Source organism: Anser cygnoides, chromosome 4 (genome assembly GCF_040182565.1).
Source record: "Anser cygnoides isolate HZ-2024a breed goose chromosome 4, Taihu_goose_T2T_genome, whole genome shotgun sequence".
Classification (NCBI taxonomy): Eukaryota; Metazoa; Chordata; class Aves; order Anseriformes; family Anatidae; genus Anser; species Anser cygnoides.
The window spans coordinates 34,240,280-34,268,158 of record NC_089876.1 but is presented as its reverse complement, the minus strand read 5'-3'; the positions used below and the strand labels follow the sequence as shown (position 1 = coordinate 34,268,158).

The window sequence follows — 27,879 nt, the reverse complement described above, 5'->3', positions numbered from 1 at the left end:
TCAGTTTTATTTGAGACCACTATAGTACAGAGTTATCAAGCCACAATTCAATACCGACTCACATGGGAAGAGCAAGTAATGACCAAAAATACTTGAGATTTTCTGAAGTGCTGCTCACTAATGTTAGTGAAATGCTGGCATAAACAGCAGTTTTATCTGGTAAGTATGCTTTTTACCAGTACAGGCTTTCGTGTACCCACATTCAGTTCCCAGTCCTACTTAAAAACTAAATTTTGATGACCAAGTAAAAATAATTTCCACAGACAACACAAGAAAATAAAAAGAAAAAATATACTACAGTAGACCCAGAATTACTAGTAAAAATTCAATCAGTTTTTCAGCAATGATCCAAAGTAGCCTCCTATCCTCTACCAATAAACATCATTACTGAATGATTTACTTTTTATTTTATTGAATGTTTTACTTTTTATTTGTTTTATTGAATCTGTTCACCTCCAGTACTGTGTGCAGTTCTGGGCACCACAGTACAAAAAGGACATTAAACTGTTGGAGAGTGTCCAGAGGAGGGCGATGAAGATGGTGAAGGGCCTGGAGGGGAAGACATACAAGGAGCGGCTGAGGTCACTGGGCCTGTTCAGCCTGGAGAAGAGGAGGCTGAGGGGGGACCTCATCGCAGTCTACAACTTCCTTGCGAGGGGAAGTGGAGAGGCAGGTGACCTATTCTCCGTTATCACCAGTGACAGGACCCTTGGGAACGGTGTTGAGCTGAGGCAGGGGAAGTTTAGGCTGGACATCAGGAAGAGGTTCTTCACCTAAAGGGTGGTTGCACACTGGAACAGGCTCCCCAGTGAAGTAGTCACTGCACCAACCCTGTCTGAATTTAAGAAGCGATTGGACTGTGCACTTAGTCACATGGTCTAAACTTTTGGGCAGACCTGTGCGGTGCCAGGAGTTGGACTTGATGATCCTTATGGGTCCCTTCCAACTCGGGACATTCTATGATTCTATGATTCAGAAAATGCCTTAAGTGGATTCACAGTAAAAGCTTTTGCAAACAAACAAAAAAAACCTGCAAAATAAAGTGGTAACATAATGCACTGGATTTAAAGTGAAAAAGACAGACACTACAACATTCAGAAATAAAGGCATCAAATAACCTTTAAAAAAAAAACACACCAAAAAAAAACACAAAATATAGTAATAGGCAATAAAAATATAAACTGCCCCTTTTGGAAACCTGCATCATTTAAGTTTACATCTTCAAAAAAACACTTGTTTTAAGTATCAATATTCATTGTTGCACATTGCATATAGACTCAAGAAAGGCACCGCTGACTGAGTGCCTACATCTATATAAAAATACTCGTCAATAAAACCATTTGTTCTACATGTAGTTATTTCACCCTTGGAATTCCCCAGGCCTCCTAGACGGACCGGTCTATATGCTGACAAAAATCATTAAAGAGAAAACGTTTCAAAATTTCACAATCACCTAGTTATGAAATGCACCAGTCTCCCATTTGTTTCCGAGAAATTTGGGGAGGTGGGGGACTTTCTTTTTTTTAATTTGCAGAAAAAATTAAGTACAAACCTAGGTAGTAATACTTATGAATGCTTTTATTCACTTCAAAACATTACAGTAACTGTTTCAGTATGAAAAGAAATTATCTAGCAAGTGCAGGTAATTAAATAAACAACCTTCACATCCCTTAAAACTTTAACAGAACGTACCTGGTTCATCCATATAATAATAGATATCTACATCATTGGACTGCATTACCACAAAACCTTCACCCATCAGCCTCGGTGGTCTGTAATGGAAAAAAGTGCAAAGATTAAAAATAAAAACACTGAGATTCACCTTCATAAATTCAAATAATATTACAAGTTAAACATAATGGAAGAAATAACATAGGTCAGATTCACTTGTAACTTGCATGTAGTACTTATTTAAGTATCATCAATAAAATTGCTAACTGCATCAAACAAGCCATTCTAAAAAATATTGTACTGAGAGTATCTGTATAGACTTACACAAGTCTAGTACAACTATTATTTTTAAAAACTGAGAAGGTACAAAGGTTTGTGGAAAACCTCTTAGTGATCAATTCCTCCAGGGTCTTCCAATTCAGTGGAATGTCACTGCAGACCATGTTGCATACATTTCTGCTCAATAATGCCAATTTAAAAAAATAAAAAAAAAAATCAAAGATTGCAAAGTATTTTACAGGCTTGAACAAACTGAATGCCAATGCTAACCCACAAGCAACATGTCATACACTTGGAAAAGCCTTCTGATTCCAAGAGATTTCAGCAGCCATGCTGAAAAAAGCTACATCATATGTCTACAAAGAACAACAGAAGGGGCTATACTATGCATAGTTCTACGTCCTCATGGCAAGTACAAGCATTCATGCAGTTTTGTCCACATATGAGCAGGTTGAAGAAAAGTCAGATCCAAGCAGGAAACCACACAGACACATTAAAACCCATTTTCAGAAGTCACCTATGTGCAATTTGCCTTTATTGCTGAACCTCTGATGCCCATTATGTTCGCTGAACAAAAAGACCTGTAGCGCTGGAGATACACCGTATATGGCATCCAGGAAGGTTTTGTGGGAAGGACTCCAATTTGATGCCATCCCTAGACAGCAGCTCCATGTGTCTATGCCACTCTTGGCAGCAGCCTGACTTTAGGGTGACTACAAGAGCCACAGCTACCTTATCTGCTAGGCTTTGGTCCCAAGGCATGACCAGAAGGGTAGGTGTAGCACGTGGAGGGGCCCAGCCCAGTCAGGGCACACACCACAGGCTGTCTGGATGCAGTTGTTTTGGAGTCCATTCCAAGTGCAGGTTATAACTTCAGTTACTCTCTTTCCCTCCCTATCACTGCTGCTCTTCCAGGTCTATGTGCTACCTAAATTAAATGGGCTTCTGAAAATAAACCGTCAACGCTCAGTCTGGTCTCAAGTCTCCCCTCGACAAAGGCTGCTGTCATATTGCATTGTCTACCCCAAATTGCAGAAACCATTTGATCATTACATTATTATTACTACATAAAATAGCTTAGAGGTTTAGTTAACTCATGCATTAAAATCACAGGTTCCTCTCTGCACAAAGACATTTCTCAAGCGTCATAACCCACAATCAGCTACCAAAGTTCTACTTTCACTGTTTCTTCTTCATCAAGAGTTCCTTTCTCCTTGTCCTACAACACGTTCTTTCACCTGCTAATTGTTTTCTTACTAAAATAGCACCCAGAACCAGAGGGACAAGCCTTCTTCAGTAATTAGACCATTAGTTAAGAGGGGAAAATAAACGCTCTCTTCTTCCTTAATAGCATTTCCCTCAAAAGGACCCAAATGCTAAAACTAATGAATCAAACACTTTCCCTAACATTAGTATGCTAGCCATACTATGACACATTTCTCAGAGTATTACAACATATACACATTCATACATTATATTTTATACTCCTAATAAAAACATTATAATGTGAAATTTATATTTTCGCTGCAAGACACATCTTTCTCACTTTTCAACCACTTCTATATATTTGCACTTCTTATCAAAAAGAAGAAAACCTGATGACAAAAATACATGGTCAAAGACTGTGACCTGGCAGAAGCATGTTGCTCATCGCACCGCACCTCATCTCAAAGGCAGGAAAGCTCGGGGAACATGGCAGGCAGCAGACGCAGAGCCCACGTACTGCTCTGCTTCATAAGCAGCAGAGTGAGAAAGTCTAAATCAATTTTACTGTAAATGGCAGCAGCAAAAGATGAAATACTTCCTATTCATTTTAATTTTCCAATTAGTTGTTTTTCCTGTGTAAAATTGAATTGGCCTCCCCAATGAGATGTAAATATAGCGAGATCTGGAAAAACAATTGTTTAGCAGTTCCTGAATAGAACAGGGAAGAAAAGTACTTAGAGATTTATAATAATAGCAGTTTATGGGGGGAGCTCAGTTCATTCCGCCTCTGCTCCACAACGCACACGCTCGGGCCAGCAAGTCCAAAAAGCTCACCGCTGCTCAGCAGCACCAGGCGGTCACTTCAGCCTCACAAATTTCAAGGAAGCCGCTCTGCTTTGTAATGCAGGAGAGGAGAAGGTCACAGCGTAACAGCTGCCTGCCTCTGCCACACAACTAACTCCTCTGAGCAATGCCACCAGCTGCTATTGTCTGGCTATACCACCTTAGCAGGGCACCTTTTGTCAGGCAAAGTTTGTGTCTTATTTAAGAAACTTCATTTCACCATGAAGGTCAACCAGCTGCTCTGTGAGGTGGCCTGTGTATGATGCCAAATTTTACTTTTCTGCTCTATCTGGTATGCATTTTGTTCTGTAAAGTACAGAATAATACACCCCTCTCACATGAAGTGTGCTCCCCGCTCTGACAGCACAGAGAGTGAATATTTTCATACCACACACATTTATGTCAGACTATACAAATACATTGGAGAAATTACATTCCTGTTTTAACAAAACTGGGTGTAGTTGTACGATATGAATGCATACAGCACGCCAAACACCTGTTTACTTCTGCCTTACCAACAGCGTTCACCTATACAGACTTAGTGTTGAGATTAAAGCTTACAACAAAATTGTTAAGATTTTATATAGAATTATATATAAAGATTTTGAGCTAAGCCTTCTTCAACACAACCTGAATTCACCAAGTCCACGGCCTGCCAGCCACTGCCACTCGGCTGTAAGAAAAGCGGGAAGTGTTGACAGGAAAGCCTTAGCAGCTGAGATAAGGGCCAAACCCTCCCATCAAAGACCCGGGCTCACGCCATCCTCTTCACCTTTGCGCTGCTCCACTTTCTGCAGAACGCCTCTGAGCTCTTACACTAAACAGAAGTGGAGGAGGAGAAGGGATTAGCACATGGTAGCTGGACACTTTCCTCGGTCCTCCTCCTCACATTCTTCTAGAGCGTATGTTTACTGGGTCTTCATACTCAATTAAACCCTTTTCCTCCTTGTTCTTGTTTCGATCTGTCTGAACTCACTACACTTGTAAACAAAAAAAAACCTTTTTGCCTGTTCAATGTGTTTCTTACAACCCTCGTTCGTATACAAAAAGGAAAGTTCAGTTCTGTATTGTCGTGTGTCAGTGGTTTGATTCTCTGAAGGACACTATGAAAATACAGAGTAGGTAACTCAAGCAACTTGTCATTTTACATTACCAAGAAGTCACAGGCCACAGCAAACAACAGAGCAGCCAAGAAAACCGGTCTTTTCTTTCATAATACCTTTGCTTATGCCAGTCCTAGGATGGTCATATGTTAGGGTGACAAGTGACAGGTAGTGAACCCAGAACTGATTCAGATTTAAGACCAACATGCATTTTTCTTAACAAAGATGAATTCCCTTATCAGCGTTCACTGCACAGCCGTGCACACAAGACAACAGCACTGCTTCCTCTACCAGTATTCTCAACCTAAAGCACACCTGAAACTATCTGCAAATAACATGGGAGAGGAAGACCTAATGAGGCCATCTGACCTGATCTCTTCTCCTCCCTCAGCAGGAATAGTTAGTTACACCTCGCCCGACTGAGGTGGCAGAACCCTAGAAACCCCACCACAGGCCATTCACAAGGACGGGTTAGATAATCATCTCCTCCACTGTCATTACCATCATCATCCAAGACCATTACTTAATATCTACCTGAAGCCTTCACTTTGAGCATGCTGACTTACTCACAGATCTCCAAACTCATCCTGACCTGCTTTTCCTAGCACTTTTTTTTAACTTGTGTTTCGGAGTATTTATTTGTAAAAAGTGATGGAGGTGTTGAGGATTCCTTTATAAATCACTGCTGTCAAGGCTGCTTTTTGATGTTTGTATTAATTAGTCGGTCTGCTACAAATTTTGTTGTCACTTAACCGTTTTCTATACATATATTGCCTGCAGGAATTTCTGAAAGTTAAGACATGGCTTAATTTTTAAGCCAAAGAAGCACAAGAGGGCAGGCTCTCAAGATTCAAAAGCATTCCCATTTTTCAGTGAACTGGGTCATTTGTTGAATCTGCAGTAAATTAGGGCACATGTTTTCTGCGCACATTATCCTTCAGCCATCAGGAGCTGTAGGGATGGTAATAGCATAAAAGGAAAATACTTAGCGGAAGCACGAGAAAAGGCTAATAGTTTCAGTTTCTTAATCCTATTTTGTTTTAATGTTGTTAGCTTGTTTTCATTATTAGTTGGAGAAGTTTCCTTTGTTGTCATGTTTGAAGAGTGAGATTCTGTATATACCCACTGAGTATTATTTAAAACTGAAAAGATATAAAGGTATTTTATAGGTGGCAGGATTTGGCTGATACAAATCTAACTAAGGTAAAGTCAAATGAAGCACAGTTTACTTCGAAGCATCATAATTAATTCTCTGGATACTGTTGCTTAGAAGCTATATAGATAGATAAAACCATTTAACATGAATACATATATGCAATTGTCCAAGGATAGTACGCATTATATACCTTTTGTAGACCAAATAATACCTGTGAAAGTCTTTGAAATTTAGCATCTTTGTCCAAATTGTCTGTTGAATATATAATTTTATAACCATTGAATAAGATGATGTTGAAAATTCTGGCTATGAAATTCATACCGTATCGAGAGTATTAATATAGTATGCACATGAATGTCTATCTGGTTCAAGTGTAATAAAACCTGAAACCTAGTGTCAAAATACGTCATGCAAGCACCCCATTTTTTGGTTGCTTGTGTTAGTATTATTTAGTTTGTTAAAGCTTCATAAACCTGGCTGTCTAAGAACAGAATACGAAGAGGTAAAAGGATCAGCAATCTGCCTTCAGAAGATAACCTCATTTCTACTACATCAAATATTGTGCTGTTTTTCCCTTTTTTCTTTTTTTTTAATCATTTTCCAAACTATATGCAAATCACCTCTACAGAACTAAACACCTTAAATCTTGCATAAATACTAAAATTTTACTGTTGTCAAAGCCTGCATATAGCTATAATATCCAAGTGAAGGAAAATAATAACTAAATACAGAATACTAATCATAATAGACATATAATAAATATAGATATAATAGACAAAGACAATAAAATAGACATAAGCATAATAGACAAAAAAATCTGCAATGACAGAAAACCAACACTTTTTTTCATAAGCAAATAGTTTCAAAGATCCAACATCTAATAACTTCAGGGTGTTAAAAATGCCAGCCACCTAAACCCACTAAGAAAGTCACAGAAACACAATCAACTTTTTCTTGATTTTCTTAAAATAAATTATGAAATAAGGAATCTGAACAACAACAACAACAACAAAAAACAGCAAAACTTACTCATCATTTTGAAGACCAACATATCTGGGACTCGGAACCAGCATGACTCTAACATTTTCCAATTTTCCTTTCACGATATGCATAAACTGATCAAGGTGGCTCGAAGGTGGTTTTGTGGTATATGTCAAAAAAGCATCATCAAAGTTAATACAAAGTGTTTGTGGCTGATAATGATTCCCAAACGCCAAGCGACCCTAAATTAAAAAGAAGACCCAATTGCTTGTAATACACTGCTTATTGCATATATGTATAGATAATTCACCTATAATAATACAGTTTAACCACCCGTATGCAAAGATTAGGGACCAAAATCTTGTCCTTAATCTGCGCATAACTAAAATATTACCTTGCAAAATTCCAATATTTTATATCCTATTATGTCAGTAAGCTTCCCTGTTTTTGTGAGGCAGCATTAACTCTTAAGCAAAATGGCCAAATATCCCTATTAAAAGATGTATGGAAACAAACAAAAAAAAATGTGTAACACCCATTACCTAGCTTAATTACGTGATATTCTTGAAATCATTACAAGCCTAAGAAACAAGTCCTTCCCAAAATAGAGAACATAACTTTGTTTCTATGAGCACCAAAACTATTATAAATCATGATGGAAAACAAAAATTAAATAGAATGTAAAAGAAAAATGAGTCACAAGCCTGATTTTTATGAATGTATCAGGGACTTGTTTGACTTACCGTGCTCACATTGACTTTAATGACAGGAATAAGCGATCTCCATGAGGAAGAAGGGTCTTGAGATTCTGTTTTTACTTTAACACTACGGAAAAAATTGTTTTTATTATTTTCTCTTTTCTGCAGAAGAACTAACCAAGCTTTTTTTCTAGGGATCTGCAGTGCACAGCTCTTGGGGAATACTTCTTCCCATGAGGGTGCCTCCTCTCAAGGACCTGCTAGCAGCCTACAGACTCAGAGCCTGGAAGCACGTGCAGTTACACTTTGGTGCTGGTGTATTGTGAGCTAACACAAGTAGAAAACAAACATGCCATGTTTTAACACAGAGCAAGTTAAATACATCTTCCTAAGGGGAACTTGGTCTGTTCTAAAAACACCTGAAATACTCCTTTTAAGTCTTTGGTGAAGGATCTGTCACTTCCCAAAGGGAGAAGTCCTTCATGCATGTGTTGGTATGGGTGTTAAAATAGAAATATGAAGAGATTGGCTTGAAGGCGCAGCCCCTACCCAGATTCAGGACTGTCACAGCATGCTGCAAGCAGCCTACTACATAATTTCGTAACACATACTGGCCTGGCCAGCAGCATTGGAAGGACTCAAGTCTCATTAGAACTTCTCTCCTCCTGCCAATAAATCAGTGTGATGTGATTCTGCCCAAAGAGAGGCTTGTGATTGAATACCTGACACCACTACAAATAACCTAAATAGAGAAACTCTGTACGTCCACACCATGCTTTACGGGGTACCCAGAAAGAGGAAAAAAATAATTGTTTGTGCATCTACACACACAATCACACACCGCTAAAAATGGAATGCAAATCAGCCTGAGTGTAACGCTCAAAAAACATTTAGTCCTCCCAACACCATATGGATCCTCACATTTTGTCTATTCAGTGTCCTGAGGGACTGTTACTTCTACTGAGCAATGCTGTTATTATTCTGGAAGCATAATCCTTTTCAACACATCCTCCCTTTCTACAGAGTGCTTCAAATAGATTTTTCAACCTTTCTCTGATCATTAAGCAAGGGGTATTTGGTTTGTTCAGTTGTGTTTTTTTTTAATTGTTGTGGTAGAAAGTCTGAGGGAAGGAAAAACATTCAGACTGTCAGGCCTGTCAACGCAATTTCTCTCTCCACTGTGCTTCAACTGTTTGGCCTCCAGAGCATATGTTAACAAAACATTACCCAATTAGTTCAGCACTTCACAGAACAAAGCATCAACAAAATAGCAAAATGAATAATAATTTACCTTTCAAGATTGGCATGTGTTCTTTGCCTTCCATTCACTTGTGCTTTTTCATCATCTTTCTTTGCTGGAATTATTGTGGGATCCAAGCCAAATAATTCTTGAAGTTGTCCATAAAGTTCAGAACGGTTGTACACGTGAAATTCAAAGTCATTCACCATGATGTACAGTCTTGTTTCTGCCTTTGGATCTAAATGAATAGTAGGAAAAGAGTTCCAAATTCTACCCCAACATTTCCTTTAAGTATTTACAGTTTTACAGATAGGTACATTTTGCAAAAAACTATCTACGTGGTAGTTAACAGCTGCTGAACTACATATTAAGAAACAGTTAGAAAAAAAGAACACACAAAATATTTATGCCATTCCAAGCAAATCAGTGAAACTTGGCAAATAAAGCAGTTGTATACAAAACATAAAACCCAAAGGGAATTTCACCCTTTGGTCACAATGCAAAAATAAATCCAGAAAGGAGCTGCACAAAATGGTAAATGAGGGTTATTCAGTCTCATATATAAAACCAAAAAAAAAAAAAAATCACTTGACACACACCACTGAATCCTCAGTGCCAAACTGAGAAGCATCTTCGTTTTATAGAGAAACATAAAGCATAAATACGGAGAATTAACAAAAAGCATACTTATTTCATGCAGTCAATCAACATTTTCACGAATTCAAGATTTTAACTGTAATATCAACTTGGCTCTTTAATACATAAAAATGAGTTTAACATCTGCTGGTTGCATATAGAGCTGTTTGTGACATACTTTCACCTTGGATAGTATGACCTAATTATGTAGTTAATGTGAGGACAATGCTCACACAACTTCCCCCTGATTACCTAGTTGAAAGAGTGCCCACTACACATTTACCCAAGAGATCTCAATTGCTTTAAAAGCTGATCTGGTCTTTCTAAGCCAAACACACTTTAGGTAACTGAAACATCAATGCTTATCACAGGAGTCAGCAATTGGGGATGAAACTGAGGGCAACATTTCCTGCAGACACTAGAACTGAGAAAGGCAGAGCTACCACTGCTGTAGTCAGGGGCAAGAGAAGAAACCCAGCAGTCCATTGCGTTTGTGCCCAAGAGCCAATGTTTAGAGATCTCGACTTTACTTGTCAGAGAAAGGGACAAACAGGAACATCATGCAGGGGGAAGTGCAAAGTCCTGCACCTGGGGAGGAATAATCCCACACAGTACGTGCTGGGAGCCACCCAGACGGAACGCCTTAGTGAGGCCTATGAGTATTTCAGGATACTTCACTAGCCTTCTCTTAATAAATAATAACAAAAACCCAACTCTTCTAACAGCCTTAAATATGTCAGAATGAAAACAGATTGAGGTCACATCATTTCTGTACCAGCAGGACCAAGTTTATCACCACTATTAACAACAAATTCCCATTCCCGCTCCATTTCTCATCATAGCGCCACCAAGCACCTCAGATGCAAAACTTCAAAACAAAAAAATAAAACGAAACACAAAAACATGAACTAATCATTACTGCTTATATTAACCCTTCACAAGATGTTACTTTTTCCAAGCAAAAATCTTAAAAGACTTAAGGTTTGTGTTTTTATAAGAATCTGGTGGCATTTTTAAATATTTAATAGGCCCATTTCAGTCTATGCATTTTCCTATAGGAACATTTCATATCTATTCTGTTTTTCCTTTTATGAGGTATCTGAAACAAAGGTATGTATCAGTAATGTCTAGCTACAACAGGTTTACCAATCACTTTGTGACAGCTGCAATAGTAATCCTCAAAGAAACCAGAGAAATCCTTAGCATGCAATTTACCAGCAGCCTTAGCAATTTGGTTAGGTATTTAGGTTGTGATGAAGCAGATTAAAAAGTATGGGGAAGAATATAATACAACGGGCTAAGAATTTTTGAAGATTTTAATTTTCCTTTTAAAAATGAAATAATCTCTGATAAATAGTTGCAATGTAAAGTAAGCAAGGTTATTTTTCCTAAGAGAAAGCAATTATTTAAGAGAGCACTTTATTCACATTACTTTGTTGTCAAACCGATAGATCTCTGACCTCCTCAATTACTTGGATTATTTGTCTGCTAATTATGCAGTCTTAAATGCCAGCAGAAATGGTTAAAGTTTTGGAACACTGCCAAGCAAAAACACCACCAAAGACAGACACAGCTATCCTTACTGCAATAAGTTCAATGCGTTTTTCATTCTGTAAGCCACTAGAGAAATACGTTTTAACCAGCAGATGGAAAAAATTCTATGAAAACCTGCTGGATGATAACCTGTGGTTACAAGAATGTAATTAACTTTAAGACTAGCTTCTACTTCCTGAATTAGTCTTCTTACAGTATAAAGAATTTGAATTATGTAATGTCTCGATTTAAAAAAAAGGTGGGCAACTTTTCCCAATTTATATCAATATTTTGAAAGGTGTCTCATATTTACCTGCATAACGTGTACGCAGTACTCTTACCACTGCTGAGCTGGTCCTGAAAAAGCTACAGCTGTATAAGCTTCCTGGGAAATCTAAGAGGCATCATGCCATCAGAGGCCATTCCAAGGGAGAGAGGCATAGCAAGGGGAAAGAAGGTCTTCCAAAGTTCAGTCACCTTCTCAATTAGTGCCCTCCTCAAGCGGCATACAAATGCCACTTCTGGACCTCCTTGAATTAGCAATGGAACTGTGACACTTGAGAAGTCAAGAGAGGCAGCCCTTGAGACACTCATCCAACTAGATTCTAATCCTATAAATGTCTAAGCACACATCACAAGGTTATTTATGTTTTCTCAAAGTGTTCTCTGCAGATACAATTAATCTCTTGTATCCAGTGTTATGCCTCCTTCTTCAGCCATAGATAAGGAAGAAAAATAAATGAGTTTTTCCCCACTTCTGCACTTCTATGACCACAGATGTCATCAAGACACACGGTTATCAAATAGTAAAGAATATCCCTTATTGTAACACTTCTGCTGAAATACTGACAAAACAGCAAAACTTGAAAACTAAAATCAAGTTTCAGAACCTCAGAAGTCTCTATTTGTCATGGTTATAAACTTCAATACCGAGTCAATTATGCTCAGACTACAGCTAATGAAGGCTACTATTAAGATTAATAGCATTGTCTTGAGAAGGCCTTGAGTCCCTGACTATAAATCCTTTATTTATTTCATTGTGTTGTTCTAATCCACAAATGTAGGTGAACCGGTTAAAAGAACTCATACCTTCTGATGTTTCGATGTACTTCGGGTACATAATAGCAATTGAACTACATGCACGCAATTGTGCGAAGGAAATATTTTTGTGTAGACTACCTGTAAACTTAATTTAAAATTTTAAGCTTTTTTTGAGATGCCTACCATGCTGCTTCTGCTTAGGGTTGTACATCTTCCACCAGCGAAATATGATAAATCCGTCCTGGATTCTAAATTAAATAAATTAGATAAAACAGAAGTTAAAAGATTAATAATCCAAAGTCCTCTGTGTAGCTGCACGATGTTCTGCCTTATGCACTGCAGAGATCTGCAATTTCAACAGTGTACAAGCAACAGCAAAGCACAGAGAAATGCGAGTCTCATAGTACAGTATTATACAATTACCACATTAGCTGAACTTGTATAGAACCCTATATCCATTGTCTACCTAAGGTTGTACAACTTTCATGATAGGAATCAAAGTTATAAGCTATTTGCTAGTTAGCAGTTCATGAAACAAATTATTCTCGCTTCCAGGCTACAAATGCAAAACTACTTGGCCCAAGCAAATCTTCAAGACTTAAGCACAGAAGCGTGGACTGAAAGCCATTAATTAAAAACAGTTCTCCTTTAAACTCTAAAATGTTTTCTTCTACACATATTAAGGGCCACTAGAATCTTATTCAGTACTCACTTCCAATTGATAATGCTCAAACAGCAAATCAGCTAACAAAATGTGCATCTCTAAGAATGTCAAAACACTTTCATCAAAATAGTTTATTTTTAACATTTATGAGTGTACGTACTACTCATTTGTAAAATGGCACTTGGATGTGTTACTTCGATATACACATTTCCTGTATTTAATATCAGTATTTAGAACAGTGACTCCCTTGGAAATCTGTACCTGATAGACATGTCTTCTGTGATGAAATAGATTTCCCGAACCATGACTTTTCCAGACAGCACAGAGAACGAAAAGGAACCTAATTTGAGAGAATTTACAGGGTGTTAGTCTGAAATTGTTGATATTTTAACTTCTGAACAGGAGAATACAGTGGTCAATTATCTGAAATGTGTTTACTTGGTATCTTGAGCTTCAAAAACACATTGACATTCAGAGAAGGGAAGTCAGAGATGCAGAACACACGCGACAAGTACAGGGCTCTAAGAGGTTTGGCATCATCCAAGAACACAACGGACCATCTGAGAAACACGAGTCACTCAGGAACACCCAAGTACCTCACAAAACTTGTGAGACAATTTAGGCAAGCTATTTTGAACAGTTTTCCTATCAAGCTATTGTATGCAAGAACAATGTTAGAGAAATAAAGATTCCTGATTGAAGAATTTTTCAAATTTTAAATACCTATCATGTTTTCAGTGCAATTGTTTTGACAAATTGTGTTTACAGCGGGAAGGGATTAATAAGTATGAAAAGATCAGCAGGTAGTGCAATAGCCCATAATTTTCCTAATGCTTTTCATTTCACTCGCAAACATTTAAGTAAACCATGATTTGTTAAAGCAAAAAACCACCATTAATTGATTGAAGCCAAGCTGTTAATCATGGGATTTAATTCATGTTATGTTCTTCTTACTGATTAAGTTGATAAAGAACACCATATATTTGGCTAGCTACGTCCAGCTGTCTTTACTTAATAGCGATTTCACATAGAAATTATAATAAAAGCCTATAGATCAAGTGTAGCAGCCAGTACGATTTTCAGCTATATTGCTGTTCAAAAAGCTGGATTTGAAGATAGTTTGGATTACAGTTCTTAAATTCTTGAGGACATATGTAAATTAATGCAAGGGCCTCTTTGGTAGGTGGGTATGGCAGAGGTTGTGGTCTTTGGTTGTTTGTTTTAAAGTTATCACTCCATTTATGATCAATAGTTGCAGAAAAAGTCCAGAAGTAAAGTAGTAGCCATTCTGGAAAGCAGAGAGAAGAAGGCATGGAAGAATAAATGAAAGTCAGAAGTGCAGTCAGAGTGAGGTTGTGGGATACAGCCCTCTGTGACTCAACATCAGATATTTTTGTAATGTGGGTGAGTGCCCAAGTGATTTGTACTGACCTGTTTTATTCAAAAGTGTTTTAAAATTATAAAAAAAAGAAAAAAAAAAGTTAATGGATTTTGATGGAAATGTTCTAGCCAGTATAAATTCAACATATCACATTCCCGGTATGGACTAACATCATTAGTTGTTCTGACAGCTTATTTAGAAAGCAAGGACACTGCTATAACAAGGAGCCAAGCCTTGAGACTCCACCGTGCTCCTTTGAGCCCAACCAGTTTCTCTGCCTGTTTCAGATGCCATATAACCAGCCCCAGAGGTGTGGGGGAGTGTGAAGCTGTGCTCCTGGACACCAAATCACCAGGCAAAGTCAAGCGGCTGAAGTAGGCTCCTTGGGGCCAACCTTCTCCTTTTAGGAGGTGGACCGTTATAATATAGGGCTTTGAAAAAGGTAATGGGAAATGTACAGGCTTTACATACATAAGTATAAAGACCAAACAGAAAAAAGTACACCTGACAGTAAAAATCCATCAAGTGAACTTTAATACAAAACAATTAGACATCAATGAAAAAGAGGGTGTTTTCCTACCTACACCAGAAATCATTTCCTGAAGCATGTCATTGAACTTGTTTCCTTCTTAAATTAAAACCATACTGATAATTTCCAAATTACTGTAACAAGGGAAAATGGAGTTTACCTCCACTTGGTTTTCAGCAAATCAAAGTATAATTAAAAGCAGTAGGTAAAAGCAATAGCATTACAGCAATCGTAACTTACCAATATGGATGTAGCCATGCTTATATAGCCTGTTAAGAACCAATGTTAAAATGAGTCCAATGTTCCGGGAATTATAATAAGTTAGGTAGATAATCCATCCACAAGACAATATTGTCGCTGTTGAAAGATTAAAATGAATTAAAATATTTTCAAAGCATTCTGACCCAGATAAAAGCCTTACCTATTAAGACTATAAAACCCTTACCTATTAAAACTATAAAGCATAATGTTCCTCCCACTCTCAAAAAAAAAAAAAAAAAACTGATGGGGCATTTTAATGGGTGTTTTCAGAAAGAGGGTATGAGAAAGGTGTGAAAAGGGTAAAAAAGCAAAATGCAAAGTTCAGAAAAGTACAGTCTTTTATTCCCCTATTTGAAAAACTGGCCTATTGAGGGCAGGCGACAGGTACCATACGTTTCACTGTCATCTCCTATCACCCAAGCTGATAAATTTCACAGATCAAATCATAGCAAGCATTATACCACACAATCATTTTATTTCAAAATACCTGAAGAAAATATGATCTACAGAAGTCAAATTACACTCCTTCTCCATCCTTCTCCAAACCATGAACTGTAACTTAAATTTCCTGAACACAGAAAATTTTACTCTCACACCTGAAACTATTTCCTAAGCTGCTGGACCCTGAGAGAAACAGACCAGTCTTTGGGATAGCAGAAATCTGTCAGCAGTTTGAACATGGAATTTGATGGGGGGGGGGGGGGGGGGGGGGGGAAGAGGAAAAAGCAATCTAGTGAAAAACATGCTAAAAAAAAAAAAGAATTAGGTCTGCTAATCCCCAAAGTAATTTTCACTTTAGTTGATTAAGAGCTGGTAACCTATTTCTAACTGCAAGGGTTCTCAAAGATTCCAGAAGGACAAACCCAAAAGCAATGGGGCTGCCAGGGAATGGACTACTTCTAACTCTCACTCTATAAATTATCAACCTGCAAGTCCAGAGCAGAATAGGGAATAATGCAATTTTTGTATTTAAGGTACCTCTGTTCATTATATTAACTGACCTTTATAACAAAAGTTTTCCTTTTATATATATTTTATACTTAAAAACTCAGATTTATTGTGCTTTTTATGGGAAAACTGAAGTGCAGAAAAACATAGAGGTATGATGTCTTCACTCTGCAGAGATTTCAAGTAATTAATAAAAAGTTTACAAAAACAACCTGTCCATTTACTAGACCTTAAAATTTTTGCAGTCATCTGTTCCACCACAGTGCCTGCACTTTGTTGAAAGACGAGGAAGAAAAGGGAGAAGAGAAAGACTTGTATGACTTTGTCTTTTCGTTACTGGAAAATGGATCCAGTCTGACCAAAATTGAAGCAGCACATACACCTGGGCAAGTAAGCTGCTTGCCATGTAAAACAAAACAAATCTTAGGTCAAAGCTCTGCACGGGTGGTGATTCCACAGGAACAAGGCATGGAGGGTTAAAACTAAACTCCAGTAAAGAAAGTGCTGCTGGCATTCAGAGAAGGCATACTGCAAGGGCAGCATTTACCTCACCTTGCTTTTAGATGAGTAAGCTGCTCTATCAGTGAAGGAGAAAGGTGGCATGACTCACACTCAAAGGGTCTCATTCCAGTCGTAAAACTTAATTTGAGATTAAAGTTCATCTAGGCACTTAACCTAAAGCCAAGAAGGTCTCCTCTCAAGGTGACATTCTGAAGAAAATCAGCAAACTAATACACTTTCCAGGCACCACGGTCCTATCCATTGCCTATATAACTCGTCTCACATCTGCCCCAAATTTTACGCTTTTTTTTTTCCCCACTCACCAAATTTGGTCTCCACTACTAAATGACAGATCCTATAAACTCTATTAATCTCATTAGTATATTCCTTGATTTTAAAAGCCTCTTCACTGCAATTACATTTTTGGAAATTACATTTGAAACATTTTACTACATGTGATTTTTCTTAAACAGATTGTTCTAGAATTGCGCAACAACTCTTTGAAGAGCATGTTCATTTCTGAAATTCATCACCTCTTACTTGAATCAATATTTAGCTGTTTCAGGATTAAACAGAAGATAAACTGTTGACATCTTTTTTTGTTCTCGTATAACAGGATGCCATAGGTCAGCAGATGAAAGCAGGGAAGGAACGACTGGTTGAAACTGGGTCAAGATTAATAAACATTACTTTAATGCCTTTGTAACCAAACTTCATAATAACAGGAGGCTACCCAAAATTTTCTGTTTATGTCCTTGTTTTTAGAATACCAGGCACCTTCTTACAAATAAAGAGATCAGCAGCTCCCCAAAACTGCGTAGATGTACATAGATCGATCTGCCCTTAGAAAATGGGAACAGACTAGATTATGTCTTGAAGTTCCACCCACTCTTCCTTGGAACATAAATTTGTAAGTTTAATATGTTCAAGCAAATAAGAAAGCTAAGCAAAGCCTTTGGTTTGATTTATAGTTGTTAAATGGAATTGCTTATGTCCTACATACTTCCCGAGTAGTATTACTAATTGTTTGTTCTGTGAATCCAGTGCAGAAAGTGAAAACCAGAGAAAGAAAAAAAAATCTGCAGACTGCCATTTGACACTTTTATTCTTTGGTGAAAGACCTGAACATCCCTAGGTCTTAATTCAAAGCTTCTGGAGACAGAATTTGTAGATCTGTTCCATGTCCTTTCCATAGTTTATCACGAGCAACTACTGGCATGGTGACTTCTCTTATTTTCATCTGGATTACACTTAAACTTTACGTTGAGTGCAAATTTTCCACTTCATCATATTAAAAGTGAAAATGAATAATATTCTGGAAGCAGCCTCAGCTATCTGCCGATATCCATTTCATTCAACTTGGCCCACTGAAAAATAATTGCAGTGCACCAACAGCCAACACATACACACCCAATTCCCAAAAGTCAAAAATGAAACTTTTTCCTCTGCTGCCCTTTGCTCTGGGTCCAGGAATCAAGGCTGAAAAGCAGGTATTACCTATTCTTGGAAAAGTCTCAATTCAACGCACGTCTAATGCTTTCATCCAGATCTGAATGTAACTCAATCGTTATTTTGCTCTCCCTGCCCCACTTGTTTACATATTCAGGAAATAAGAGTTGCTACACACAAATATAAACAACAGCACCAACAACAACACCAGTGTTATGAAGACTAACTTAAGTCTAACTAAGGAACTTTTACAAAAACTACCTATAACTGAGAACCCTATCCTGAAAGGCTTATTTTGACACACAATTTGGTGTAAAAGTTATGTCATGAACGCAAGTATCTTTATACCATGATTCAAAGGATGCATACTGTATTAAATACCTGTAGAGTGAAGTTACTGTATCTGCCTGTCGTGTGCTACAATGCCAATCCTGTTATTGCATTACAGCTAATCAACAGCTTATTCTGGTGTTAGAAAAAACTTATTTTGCAGAGAGTTCTCACTGAGCTCTTATTTTGCAGAGCAGCAGTTGTAGAGCATCATCCTTTGCACACTGGACTTCACTCCCAAGTGTCCCAGCAATATTAGTATTGGAAACAATACTGTATTTTCTTTCTGAATTACTTAAATAGCATTGTCGTACATCACTAAGCAGTTATATGGCAAGTAAAAATCTGTTTTCAATGCTTTGATGTCTTTTGGCAAGAAATTCTCTACTGGTATAACAACGTTTTGAGAAGCGTGTTTAAAAGTACACACAAACAAAAAGACCAACACTTACCCAAAACAGAATAAATTCACCTTACCTACTAACAGCCAAACAACATTGGAGTCATGTTCTGTTAGGAAGTCCTCCAACTGTGTGATACTTGGGACAAAACTATCATTTTTCCTTTGATCCATTGCTAAACTGTTGTTGTGTCAGCACCTATAGAACTGAAGGGAAAAAAAAAAAGAGTAATAAGAACTGTACCATGTGGAGAACATTAGGAATGTTTAACGTGGTGTTAACAGTCTGCTTCAAACAAATATGAATACATTTTATTCCTTCAATAGCATCTTTATGATTCTCAGCTACCCTTTTTTTCTCCTCTAGAGCAGAAATGTTTCCACCCAGAGCAGAACACTCCTATCTGCTGAAACGAAGTTTCCAGGCACGTGCTTCCCTAAAACAGAGTGCAGATCAACAAAATCCCAGACTATGCTCTCTAAATTTAGTACTCTGACTGCCCTATACAGCATATAATAGCAAACAAGTTTAAAAGGCTGTTGCACCATAGCACTAAGTTAAAAGGCAACTGAACATAGAAGTAAAATTGTTAAACATTCTAAAAATGTAACACGAGACTAAGTGCACAGTGTTCACTTAGTAGAGGTTTGTTCCGTAAGATGTTCCTGTCAGAGAAGCATTAATTGCAGTTTATTTCAAGATAATTGCTCTATTGCACTTGTGCATTAAGAATCTCTCGACTCAGTGCTGTAACTTAATCCCCCAGTAACTCATGTCTTTTATACCACTTCTTACATGCAGAATGGCAAACAGATCATTTGAAAACAAAAAGGACACATGCTATTTCTTGCAAAGATGAACCACTCCCTAAAGGTCATTTCTGTTCAAATCTCTGTTCATGTACCATTACATTTCTTAACCAACTGCGTAATTCCTGTTTTTTCCCCCCAAGTGCTTACATATGAACTTTTCTCCTCATCTTAACGGGTGACACTGGAGTGAAAAGGCGGCAGTTCTTCGTACCAACAAAGGGGCAAAAGTCCTAGCCCAGCACAACGATTCAGAAGTTCAGGTTTTAATTCCTAAGGGAACAGAGACCTATGGAAGTATTTGTTCACGTCTGATGGTTTCTTTAAGCAACTAAGTGAGGAAACCTGATTTCACAGAATCACAGAATCATCTAGGTTGGAAGAGACCTCCAAGATCCCCTAGTCCATTTGTTTCTGTAGGTGAGGAAAGCAGTACATAAATATCTCAGAATCTGGGGGCTGCAGACTGTTTATGGATACATGCAGATGCCCAAGAGTTGAAAGGTAATTAAACCTGTTACAAAGCTTTTATTCCCCATTTGTGAACTGCACTAAACCAATGTTTAATTCACACACACACAAAAAAAAAAAAAAAAAAAGTTCAATCCCTCGTCTTGAAGCTGTCCCAGAGCAGTACAGCTCGCTCAGCAGAGCAGCAGCAGCCACGCGGCTCTCTGACCACGCACCCTCTCCCCAAGCAAGTGCCTATACGGCCACACTTGTGCACACAGTAAAACTCAGGGATGAAAAATTCGGCTGCCTTCAGGTATCGCTGCTTAACGCAGCACAAGGTTGCCCTCAGGCATTGCTGCTTGAGGCAGCTCTGGGGCTTTGCTCCAGCACCGCCATCCCGCACCCCACAGCCACTTCCTCGCACGCTGGGGCCAGCGGCGCAGACCCCTGCACTCCTGGAAGGCAAGGATCACGGGTGGTGCACGGCCAGGCAACCTTCAAGAGCAATGAAATATTTCCACAACCTCTTAATCCGGCGTGCCCATTAATTCCCTCGCTTCGCGATGGATTTGCATCGGCTTATAAAAACTGGCTACATCATGTCACTGTTACATGGAGCGCAGAAAGCCAGTCCTTCTGATCTCACGCGCTTATTCAAAACATGCACAAACCATCTTGCAAGTGGGTTATATTAATTAAATGTGATTAACAGGGAGTAGCTCAATTCCGTAATATTCAAAATCATCCGGCACTATTTTACTTGCATTACTTTCATTTGAAGTTTTCTCCCTTGGACATCACCTGTCAAGCCTTCTTACAGGGAGATCATTCTGCTTTGTTTCTTTTTTTTTTTTTCTTTTCCTTTTCCTCCCCTTTTTCTTTTTTTAAACACCTTCCAGCTCTGGCAGCCTGTCTGGCTGTCAGCCTTCAACCCTCAAACAAATCCAGGTAGGTTTCGTTTCCTTTCCTTGTGAAGTCTCTGACGCTCTCCATCAGATGGGGAACACAAAACTAAATGTCATCGACAAGATCTTGGGTTTTGAGCAGCATAAGCATTTAGCTTAGTGATATGGTTTAGTGGAGGACTTGTTGGTGTTAGGTCAGAGGTTGGACTGGGTGATCTTGGAGGTCTCTTCCAACCTAGATGATTCTGTGATAACATTTCTGAAATAGTCCCTATTTCTAAGTGTTAGCAAAGGAACTAATATTTATCCAGGTTTTCCTGTAATAAATAAATCCATGCCATCTCTCACTATTGTAACTTGAGAACAAAACATGGAAGAGAAGCTGAAAAAAACTTGCCTTTAATGCATTTGTCTCTCCTGCATCTGGGTAAGCAGTACCTCGAATTAGGAGCCGGTGTTTTGAAGTAAAACAAGTACAGTCCCACTAACAAGCACTAGCAATTTGCTCCCTACCGCTTCTGATAAGAGAGAATAGAATGGGGAGGAAAGATGAGGAAAGTACTAAACAAAACACTAAACAAACTACAAAAGAAAAACCACCAGGCACTGCCTCCAGGAGTGGTGACAAAGCAGCCGCTATGGTAGCTCCCCTACCAGCAGGACTAAGCAGCATGACACACACATATTTTTTAAGAATACGTCCTTGTTTTAAAGGGACGTTACAATGGCAAATTAAATTATGTAATGGTACCGTGATTTGCTTTAAGACATTCACAATACCCTAATAAAAAACCCACATGCCAGCTTGTATTACAAAGTAGATGATGCTCCGCAGGCAGCCTCTAGGAGCTTTTAACCCGGGAATGGCAAAGGAACCGGGGAAACTGAGACACCAAGCTGTCAGCACAACAGGGAGAATTTGTTTCTTCCCTTCAAGAGAAAAATCAAACCCTCCTTTTGTGATCAAGACCACTGTGGAAGTGTTGTCAAGTGGTCAGGATCACCTTAGTGAACAACACTAACAACCCTAAGAAAGCGACTTGTGATTTTCCTAGAAATTTATCTATTCCTAATAAATTTCCTGAGAAATTATCACCAAAATTCTTATCAATTTAGGAAATTACATGTTTCCTAAGATACTTCCTAAGAAATAAGCTAGTGTTATACACCACTGAGGCAGGAAATTGAATGCTGTTATGGCTCTGTAGGACTGTGGCAAGACAAGACTGCAAGCAATGGGATGCTGATACTGACCTGCTGAAACAAAGACTGCGTTCATCACTTTTTGCCGTCACTAGCCCAACCATAAGATGGATATCCTTGGAAGTTTTCTGGAATATTTTTGCTATTCACACGCAAATAAACAAGGGAATCCCGCATCAGACAACGTTTGCAAGTTTTGGAGCTCCACCACAGGTCCTTTGAGGCCCCGGCCCGCTGACGGCACCCCCTGCCCTCAACTGAGGCACCTGAGAAGGAGGAGGAAGAGGATGGGAGCCTAAGTTTCCAGAAACAGGCAGCACGACCACCTGCACTGGATGCACATGTGTCTCAGAGGACACAGGCACTTAATCCATTTTGATTACGAAGCAACTGCACCTCTAAGACTTAGGGCAACAGACAGCTGCAGCAGGCAGAGACTTCAGCAGGACGAGCTACCGATGTCGTCCCTGGGCATTTACATGGTGTGGAGGATGCAGAGGCAGGATCAGCAGCGTTAGGAGGCAGAGATACAGCCTTTCCAGGACAACCATGAGCTACTTTCTGTTGACGGTCCTGCTCCTACCTGCCTCCACCCTCCATGCCCTCTGCATTGTGCACGTGGCCCAGCTCTCTGCACACATCCTTCCTCCGTTATGCTCACCCCAACGGCAAAACTTCTTTGCAGTCCACAGAATCGTCTAGGTTGGAAGAGACCTCCAAGATCACCTAGTCCGACCTCTGACCTGACACTAACAAGTCCTCCACTAAACCATATCACTAAGCTCTACATCTAAACGTCTTTTAAAGACCTCCAGGGATGGAGACTCAGCCACTTCCCTGGGCAGCCCATTCCAATGCCTAACAACCCTTTCGGTAAAGAAGTTCTTCCTAACATCATTCCTAACATCTAAACCTCCCCTGGCGCAACTTTAGCCCATTCCCCCTCGTCCTGTCACCAGGCACGTGGGAGAACAGACCAACCCCCACCTCGCTACAGCCTCCTTTAAGGTACCTGTAGAGAGCGATAAGGTCGCCCCTGAGCCTCCTCTTCTCCAGGCTGAACAACCCCAGCTCCCTCAGCCGCTCCTCATGAGACTTGTTCTCCAGGCCCCTCACCAAGCCCAGCAGGGAGTTGCTCCACCAGTCTATCTCCTGCTCACACTCCCTGATAGCCCTTAACCTCTCCACCTCCCCCTTGAGCTCTGCCACCAGGCTGAGCAGGTCGTCCACCTGCTCACACCTCACACACGCGGTGTCTCTGCCACCCTCAGAGGGCAGCACCACAACATGGACTGGGCACTCTGCAGAGACACTGACTGGTGGCTTGGTGTGCCTGTGGTTTCAAAGCAAGCTGCCAGTGTGTTCTTCTGAAGGAACAGCACACTTGACAAGTCTTAGGGGAGTACTCTGGAAAGCATGAGAGTGGACGGGAACGGATGGGAAGCTGACCCTTACCAGCCCTGCCACTACCAGACAGAGCACACGTCAGTGGGGAAGAGAAACCCAGAAATCCACATGCATCTCTGCACTTTTTTACAGTATGTTCTCAAAGTCTCTACTGTTTTGTGATGATGATCCCTGAAAACAAGCCAGAATATGGTCCAAAACTATAATGACCCCCCCCCTTTTTTAAAAACATCTTTACTATTCCAAATGTCACTTGTGGCTTGCATCAGCTGCCTGGTGTGCTACACACAGAAAGTTGTGTGACTTCTCCTGAGAGGAAGAAAGGAGAAGCAGTGGATTTCGGGGCACAGCAGTGGCAGAATCGCACCACTCATTTATTTTCACATCAGTCTTTTAAGATGTTGTGTAGTCACCCTTCCGCAAATGAGAACGAGGAGAGAGAGGAGGCCCAGCCCTCGGTTTGTGATGCCCACACAAAATACTTGGGGCCTGCTTTCCAGGTGCATGTTCAGATTGAATTGAAGATGTGAGGGTTCGATGTTACCTAGACTTGCTCCTCCCGGTCAGACAGGCATTCTTTAGAGAAGAAACACACACTTAACAGAAAATGTACAAGTTTTAATTACTTGAGTCATGTATTATTCAAATTTTATCAGTACTAAAAGGATGTAATTGATGGAAACTGAGTCATCTGACAGTCCTGGGGGATGTGCTTTATTTCCAGCCTGCTCCCAGTATTCCAACCTGGACCAGGCTCTCAGCAAACACTCCATTCCTGAAAAAGCCACTCACTCAGAAGCACCTGCATCAAGCCTTTATAAATATATTTCAGTTACATCAAATACATAAACTAGTGTTAACTTCAGCATGAAGTGCTAACACTTAGCCTGAGGAAAAAAAAAAACTGCTAGAACAAACCAATAAAAGTTACAGAAAGCACGCATATATAAAAGGGGTGACCCCCCAAAAAAATGAAATTGAAGCCCATCCAAAAGTGGATGGTCAACACAAAAAACCGCTGCAGATCCCGTCTCACACTTTGGCTTCATCATTCAGGCGGCTGGCTGGACAAAGCCCCCAGCACGTGAGCTCTGCAGGGGCAGGGCAGGAAGATGAGGAGCTGGCGGACCCGCTGCTGACAGAGGCCTTCCAGCATCCTCTCCGCCTGGCGGAGAGCTGAAGCCAAGGGAACAGCAACGTGGCCACAAGGGCTCTGTCCTACACCTGCAACTGAAGATGAAAGCAACAGGTATTTTACTTGGTGCCTGGGAATGTCAGAGTAATACTGGTCTCAGGCTGATAGAAAAGGAGAGGAGAAAAGGAAATGTCTTTTTAATCCCATCCTTTGGAATACTCCTTTTTTCTGGCACACCTTGCAGAGATGGCTGACTAAAACAGTATCCAAAGATGTGAACAAAAGCTAACATTTCATAAGGCTGAGGAAAAAAAACTTCTATACGGTTACGAAGCAAGTAGTGAAATAAAGGATGCTGCCAATCCCCTTATTATTATGACTGGAATTTATGGGGGAAATAAATGGGAGTTAAAGTTTATCAGGGACACTCCTCAGATCTTCAGTTCAGAGAAATCAAGTGTTTACCAAGTATTTGTTAATTTGAAAGCAAAGCAAAATCTGCTCTCTAAAATAATGTCCACATTTAATTCCTTAAAAGTTAACTTCCAGTTGGAGGACACAACTCCCAGTTTCTGCAGCATTTACAATACAGCGGAGCTGCAATTGCGCCCAAGACATAAGATTAAACCAGAGGAGGTAAATTCCCCTAGCCTAAATAAATGAACTTAGGTAACACACACGGATGCTTCACATCTCCACTAAGGGAGCCATGCCCACAACAGGTCCTTAAGGCAAAGAAATGTCATTTCCATGTCCTACCCACTTTGTCACTTTCTTTTAAAGGGTCTCCAGCAAGAGCTGGTACCAAGTCAGAGCCTCACGTAATTCAGCGATGTTCGACAGCAGTCTCACAAATGCAAACATAACTCAGCTGAACTTCCCTCCGAGGGCACGCGATGTTATCAGCACCTAGGCGCACATTCAGCGCATTTTACAAAACAAAAAGCTGCCAACCTTGGCGTCTTTCCCAAAGTATTCCGGCTAGGTCTGGAGACATCAAGCCAGTCCCAGACAGTGTAGGAAGCTCAGTTAAGACCTTAATCAACAAGTATGGTAAAGGGGAAGGAAGAGAAGTCGTTCTCAAAGCACACACACACTAAATAAGCTATGGGATAGCACTTACACAGCAATTCTACTATCCGAAGCGTTGCACTTGCTTCACATCCTACAGGCAATTGAGGACTGGCATCATTTTCAGTAGAAGAACTGAGATTTGGGCCCAAGTTCCTACCCCTGAGCCAGTGCTTGAAGCAACGGTAGTGGTAAACTGTAAACAAGCTGGACGACTGCGTTAATTGCACTAATGAAATCCTGCTCCGACCTCAAGCGGAAACGGCTCAACTCCAAACAGAGCAGAGCTGGGAGCCACCCCAGTCAAACTGCTGTGTGGACAGCATTACTTACACCGCATTTGCACTACAGGAGCTTACCTTAGTAAATAATGCGTGTTCTTAGAAAATGAGTTAAAATTAAAAGTCTTCTTCAAAGAAGCTGTGAGATACAAATATGATTCTTGCAGCAGTCTACCTGATGAGATATATTTTATCTAACAGAGAAATAGCAACTACTAGAAAAGCATCTACATTGCAAATATATATAACGCTCCTTGAGGAGGAAAAAAATCTAGTTTGAGTGGTTTAGACAAGTACCATTGTCCAAAAGGAGTAAAAAAAACCTTTTACATCTACTGATTCAGGGTCCAAAAAATCCAGTGATGCATTTTATTTCAATCCTTTTGAGAACACTGATGCTCTAAGTACTTCAAAATTGTAACAAAAAAATGAGTTACTGTAATAGATGATTTCCCCTCCTTCCCCCCACACAAGAACAGACCATTTTTGTTCATTTATTTGTCAAAGTGCAGGACACAAATCTTAACACAAGAGGAATTAAAGAAATTCCTGGTGTGGCAAGCAACACACCCCTTGCATCACTTCACTGCTTGTCAGGCAGTGCCCAGCTGAACTTTGGCTGCTTTTTCACTTACTTTTACCTCAAATTAAAAATAAAAAATAAAATGCCTAGCCACGTGTCCCAGGCTTCTTCACGGGAGGGGGTTGTTTTGCTGCTAACATTGCTAGTTTTGGCTGCTGAGGAAGAAAAACCAAGCAAAACCAGCAAAACCACACCAGAACCTAAATGCTTGTAACAGTGGGGATAAATAGAAGTTTCTGTTACGGATGCTCCTCTACTTAAGGGGTAAAATCCCTGTTGGGGCTGGTCTCAGTGAGGAGACTGACTTCGTTTTTTATGTGTGCGTTTGGACCAGAGCTTTGTACCTCAGGAATACCCTACGAAACTAATACTCTTTACCTCACGCGTGCATTTTTCCGGCATTTCTCCAACTCCTCCCTGACACACCGCCGCAGCTCGGGGAAGGGGAGAAGCCTGCCAAGCCGCACAGCCCCCAGGCAGCCCCCCAGGCAGCCCCCCAGGCAGCCCCCCAGGCAGCCCCCCAGCCACCTGCGCTACCACCCCTCAGCGAACCAGACCGGGCTGTTCGCTGGGGGCTGCGCCAGGCCGACCCGCAGCTTTTGGGGCGGCAGCAACAAGTGCTCGCCCCGCGCCGCGGCCGCCCTCACGGCCCCCCCGCCCTCACGGCCCCCCCCGCGCCCCCTCACCCCCCCCCCCGCGCCCCGCACTTACGCCATTTTCCTCCGCCGCGGCTCCACCACGGACCCGGAAGCGGCGGCAGCCCGGGCCTTCCCGCACCTCCCGGCGGGCACCGCCCCCGCCCCGGCCGCAGCGCCGCCGCAGCCAATGGGTAAGCGCCGCCGGGAGGTAGGGCCAACGGTAAGGGAGAAGGCGCGATACGGGGGGGTGGAAGGGGCCAATCGCAAGGCGCGGGTGGAGGAGTGGGTGGGTGTGGGGGGGAGAAACCACGCCCTTCTTCCGCCCGGCTGTGGGAGGCGCTGCGCATGCGCAGGGCGGGGGGTGACTCCGTGCGGAGGCAGGAGGCTGGGAGAGGGCGGGGCTGTGGGCGGAGGAGGGAGGGCGGGGGGGGGAGAGGGAAAGGGGAAAAGGAAAAGGGAAAGGGAGAGGGAAAAGGGGAAGGGAAAGGGAAAGGGAGAGGGAGAGGAAAAAGGGGAAGGGAAAAAGACAAGGGAAAGGGATAA

At 40.6% G+C, this 27,879-nt stretch overlaps 1 protein-coding gene across 11 annotated transcripts in view; it reads right to left on the bottom strand.

Annotated features, from left to right (window-relative positions):
- BLTP1 (bridge-like lipid transfer protein family member 1) overlaps window positions 1-27,546 on the bottom strand; it is a 117,374-nt gene extending 89,828 nt beyond the window's left edge. For 10 of the 11 annotated variants that reach the window (XM_066996656.1, XM_066996659.1, XM_066996663.1 and 7 more), the window contains exons 1-9: window positions 27,410-27,546; window positions 18,928-19,057; window positions 15,202-15,318; window positions 13,313-13,391; window positions 12,571-12,635; window positions 9,229-9,415; window positions 7,983-8,064; window positions 7,288-7,481; window positions 1,693-1,772 (exon numbers count right to left, since the gene is read on the bottom strand). In XM_066996656.1, coding sequence (XP_066852757.1) covers window positions 1,693-1,772; window positions 7,288-7,481; window positions 7,983-8,064; window positions 9,229-9,415; window positions 12,571-12,635; window positions 13,313-13,391; window positions 15,202-15,318; window positions 18,928-19,024 — 901 coding nt within the window. In that variant the 5' untranslated portion in view covers window positions 19,025-19,057; window positions 27,410-27,546. Of the gene's footprint in view, window positions 1-1,692; window positions 1,773-7,287; window positions 7,482-7,982; window positions 8,065-9,228; window positions 9,416-12,570; window positions 12,636-13,312; window positions 13,392-15,201; window positions 15,319-18,927; window positions 19,058-19,810; window positions 19,934-27,409 lie in introns of those variants that run through there. The other variant, XM_066996657.1, reaches the window with a different exon arrangement.
- Window positions 27,547-27,879: the final 333 nt, after the last annotated feature.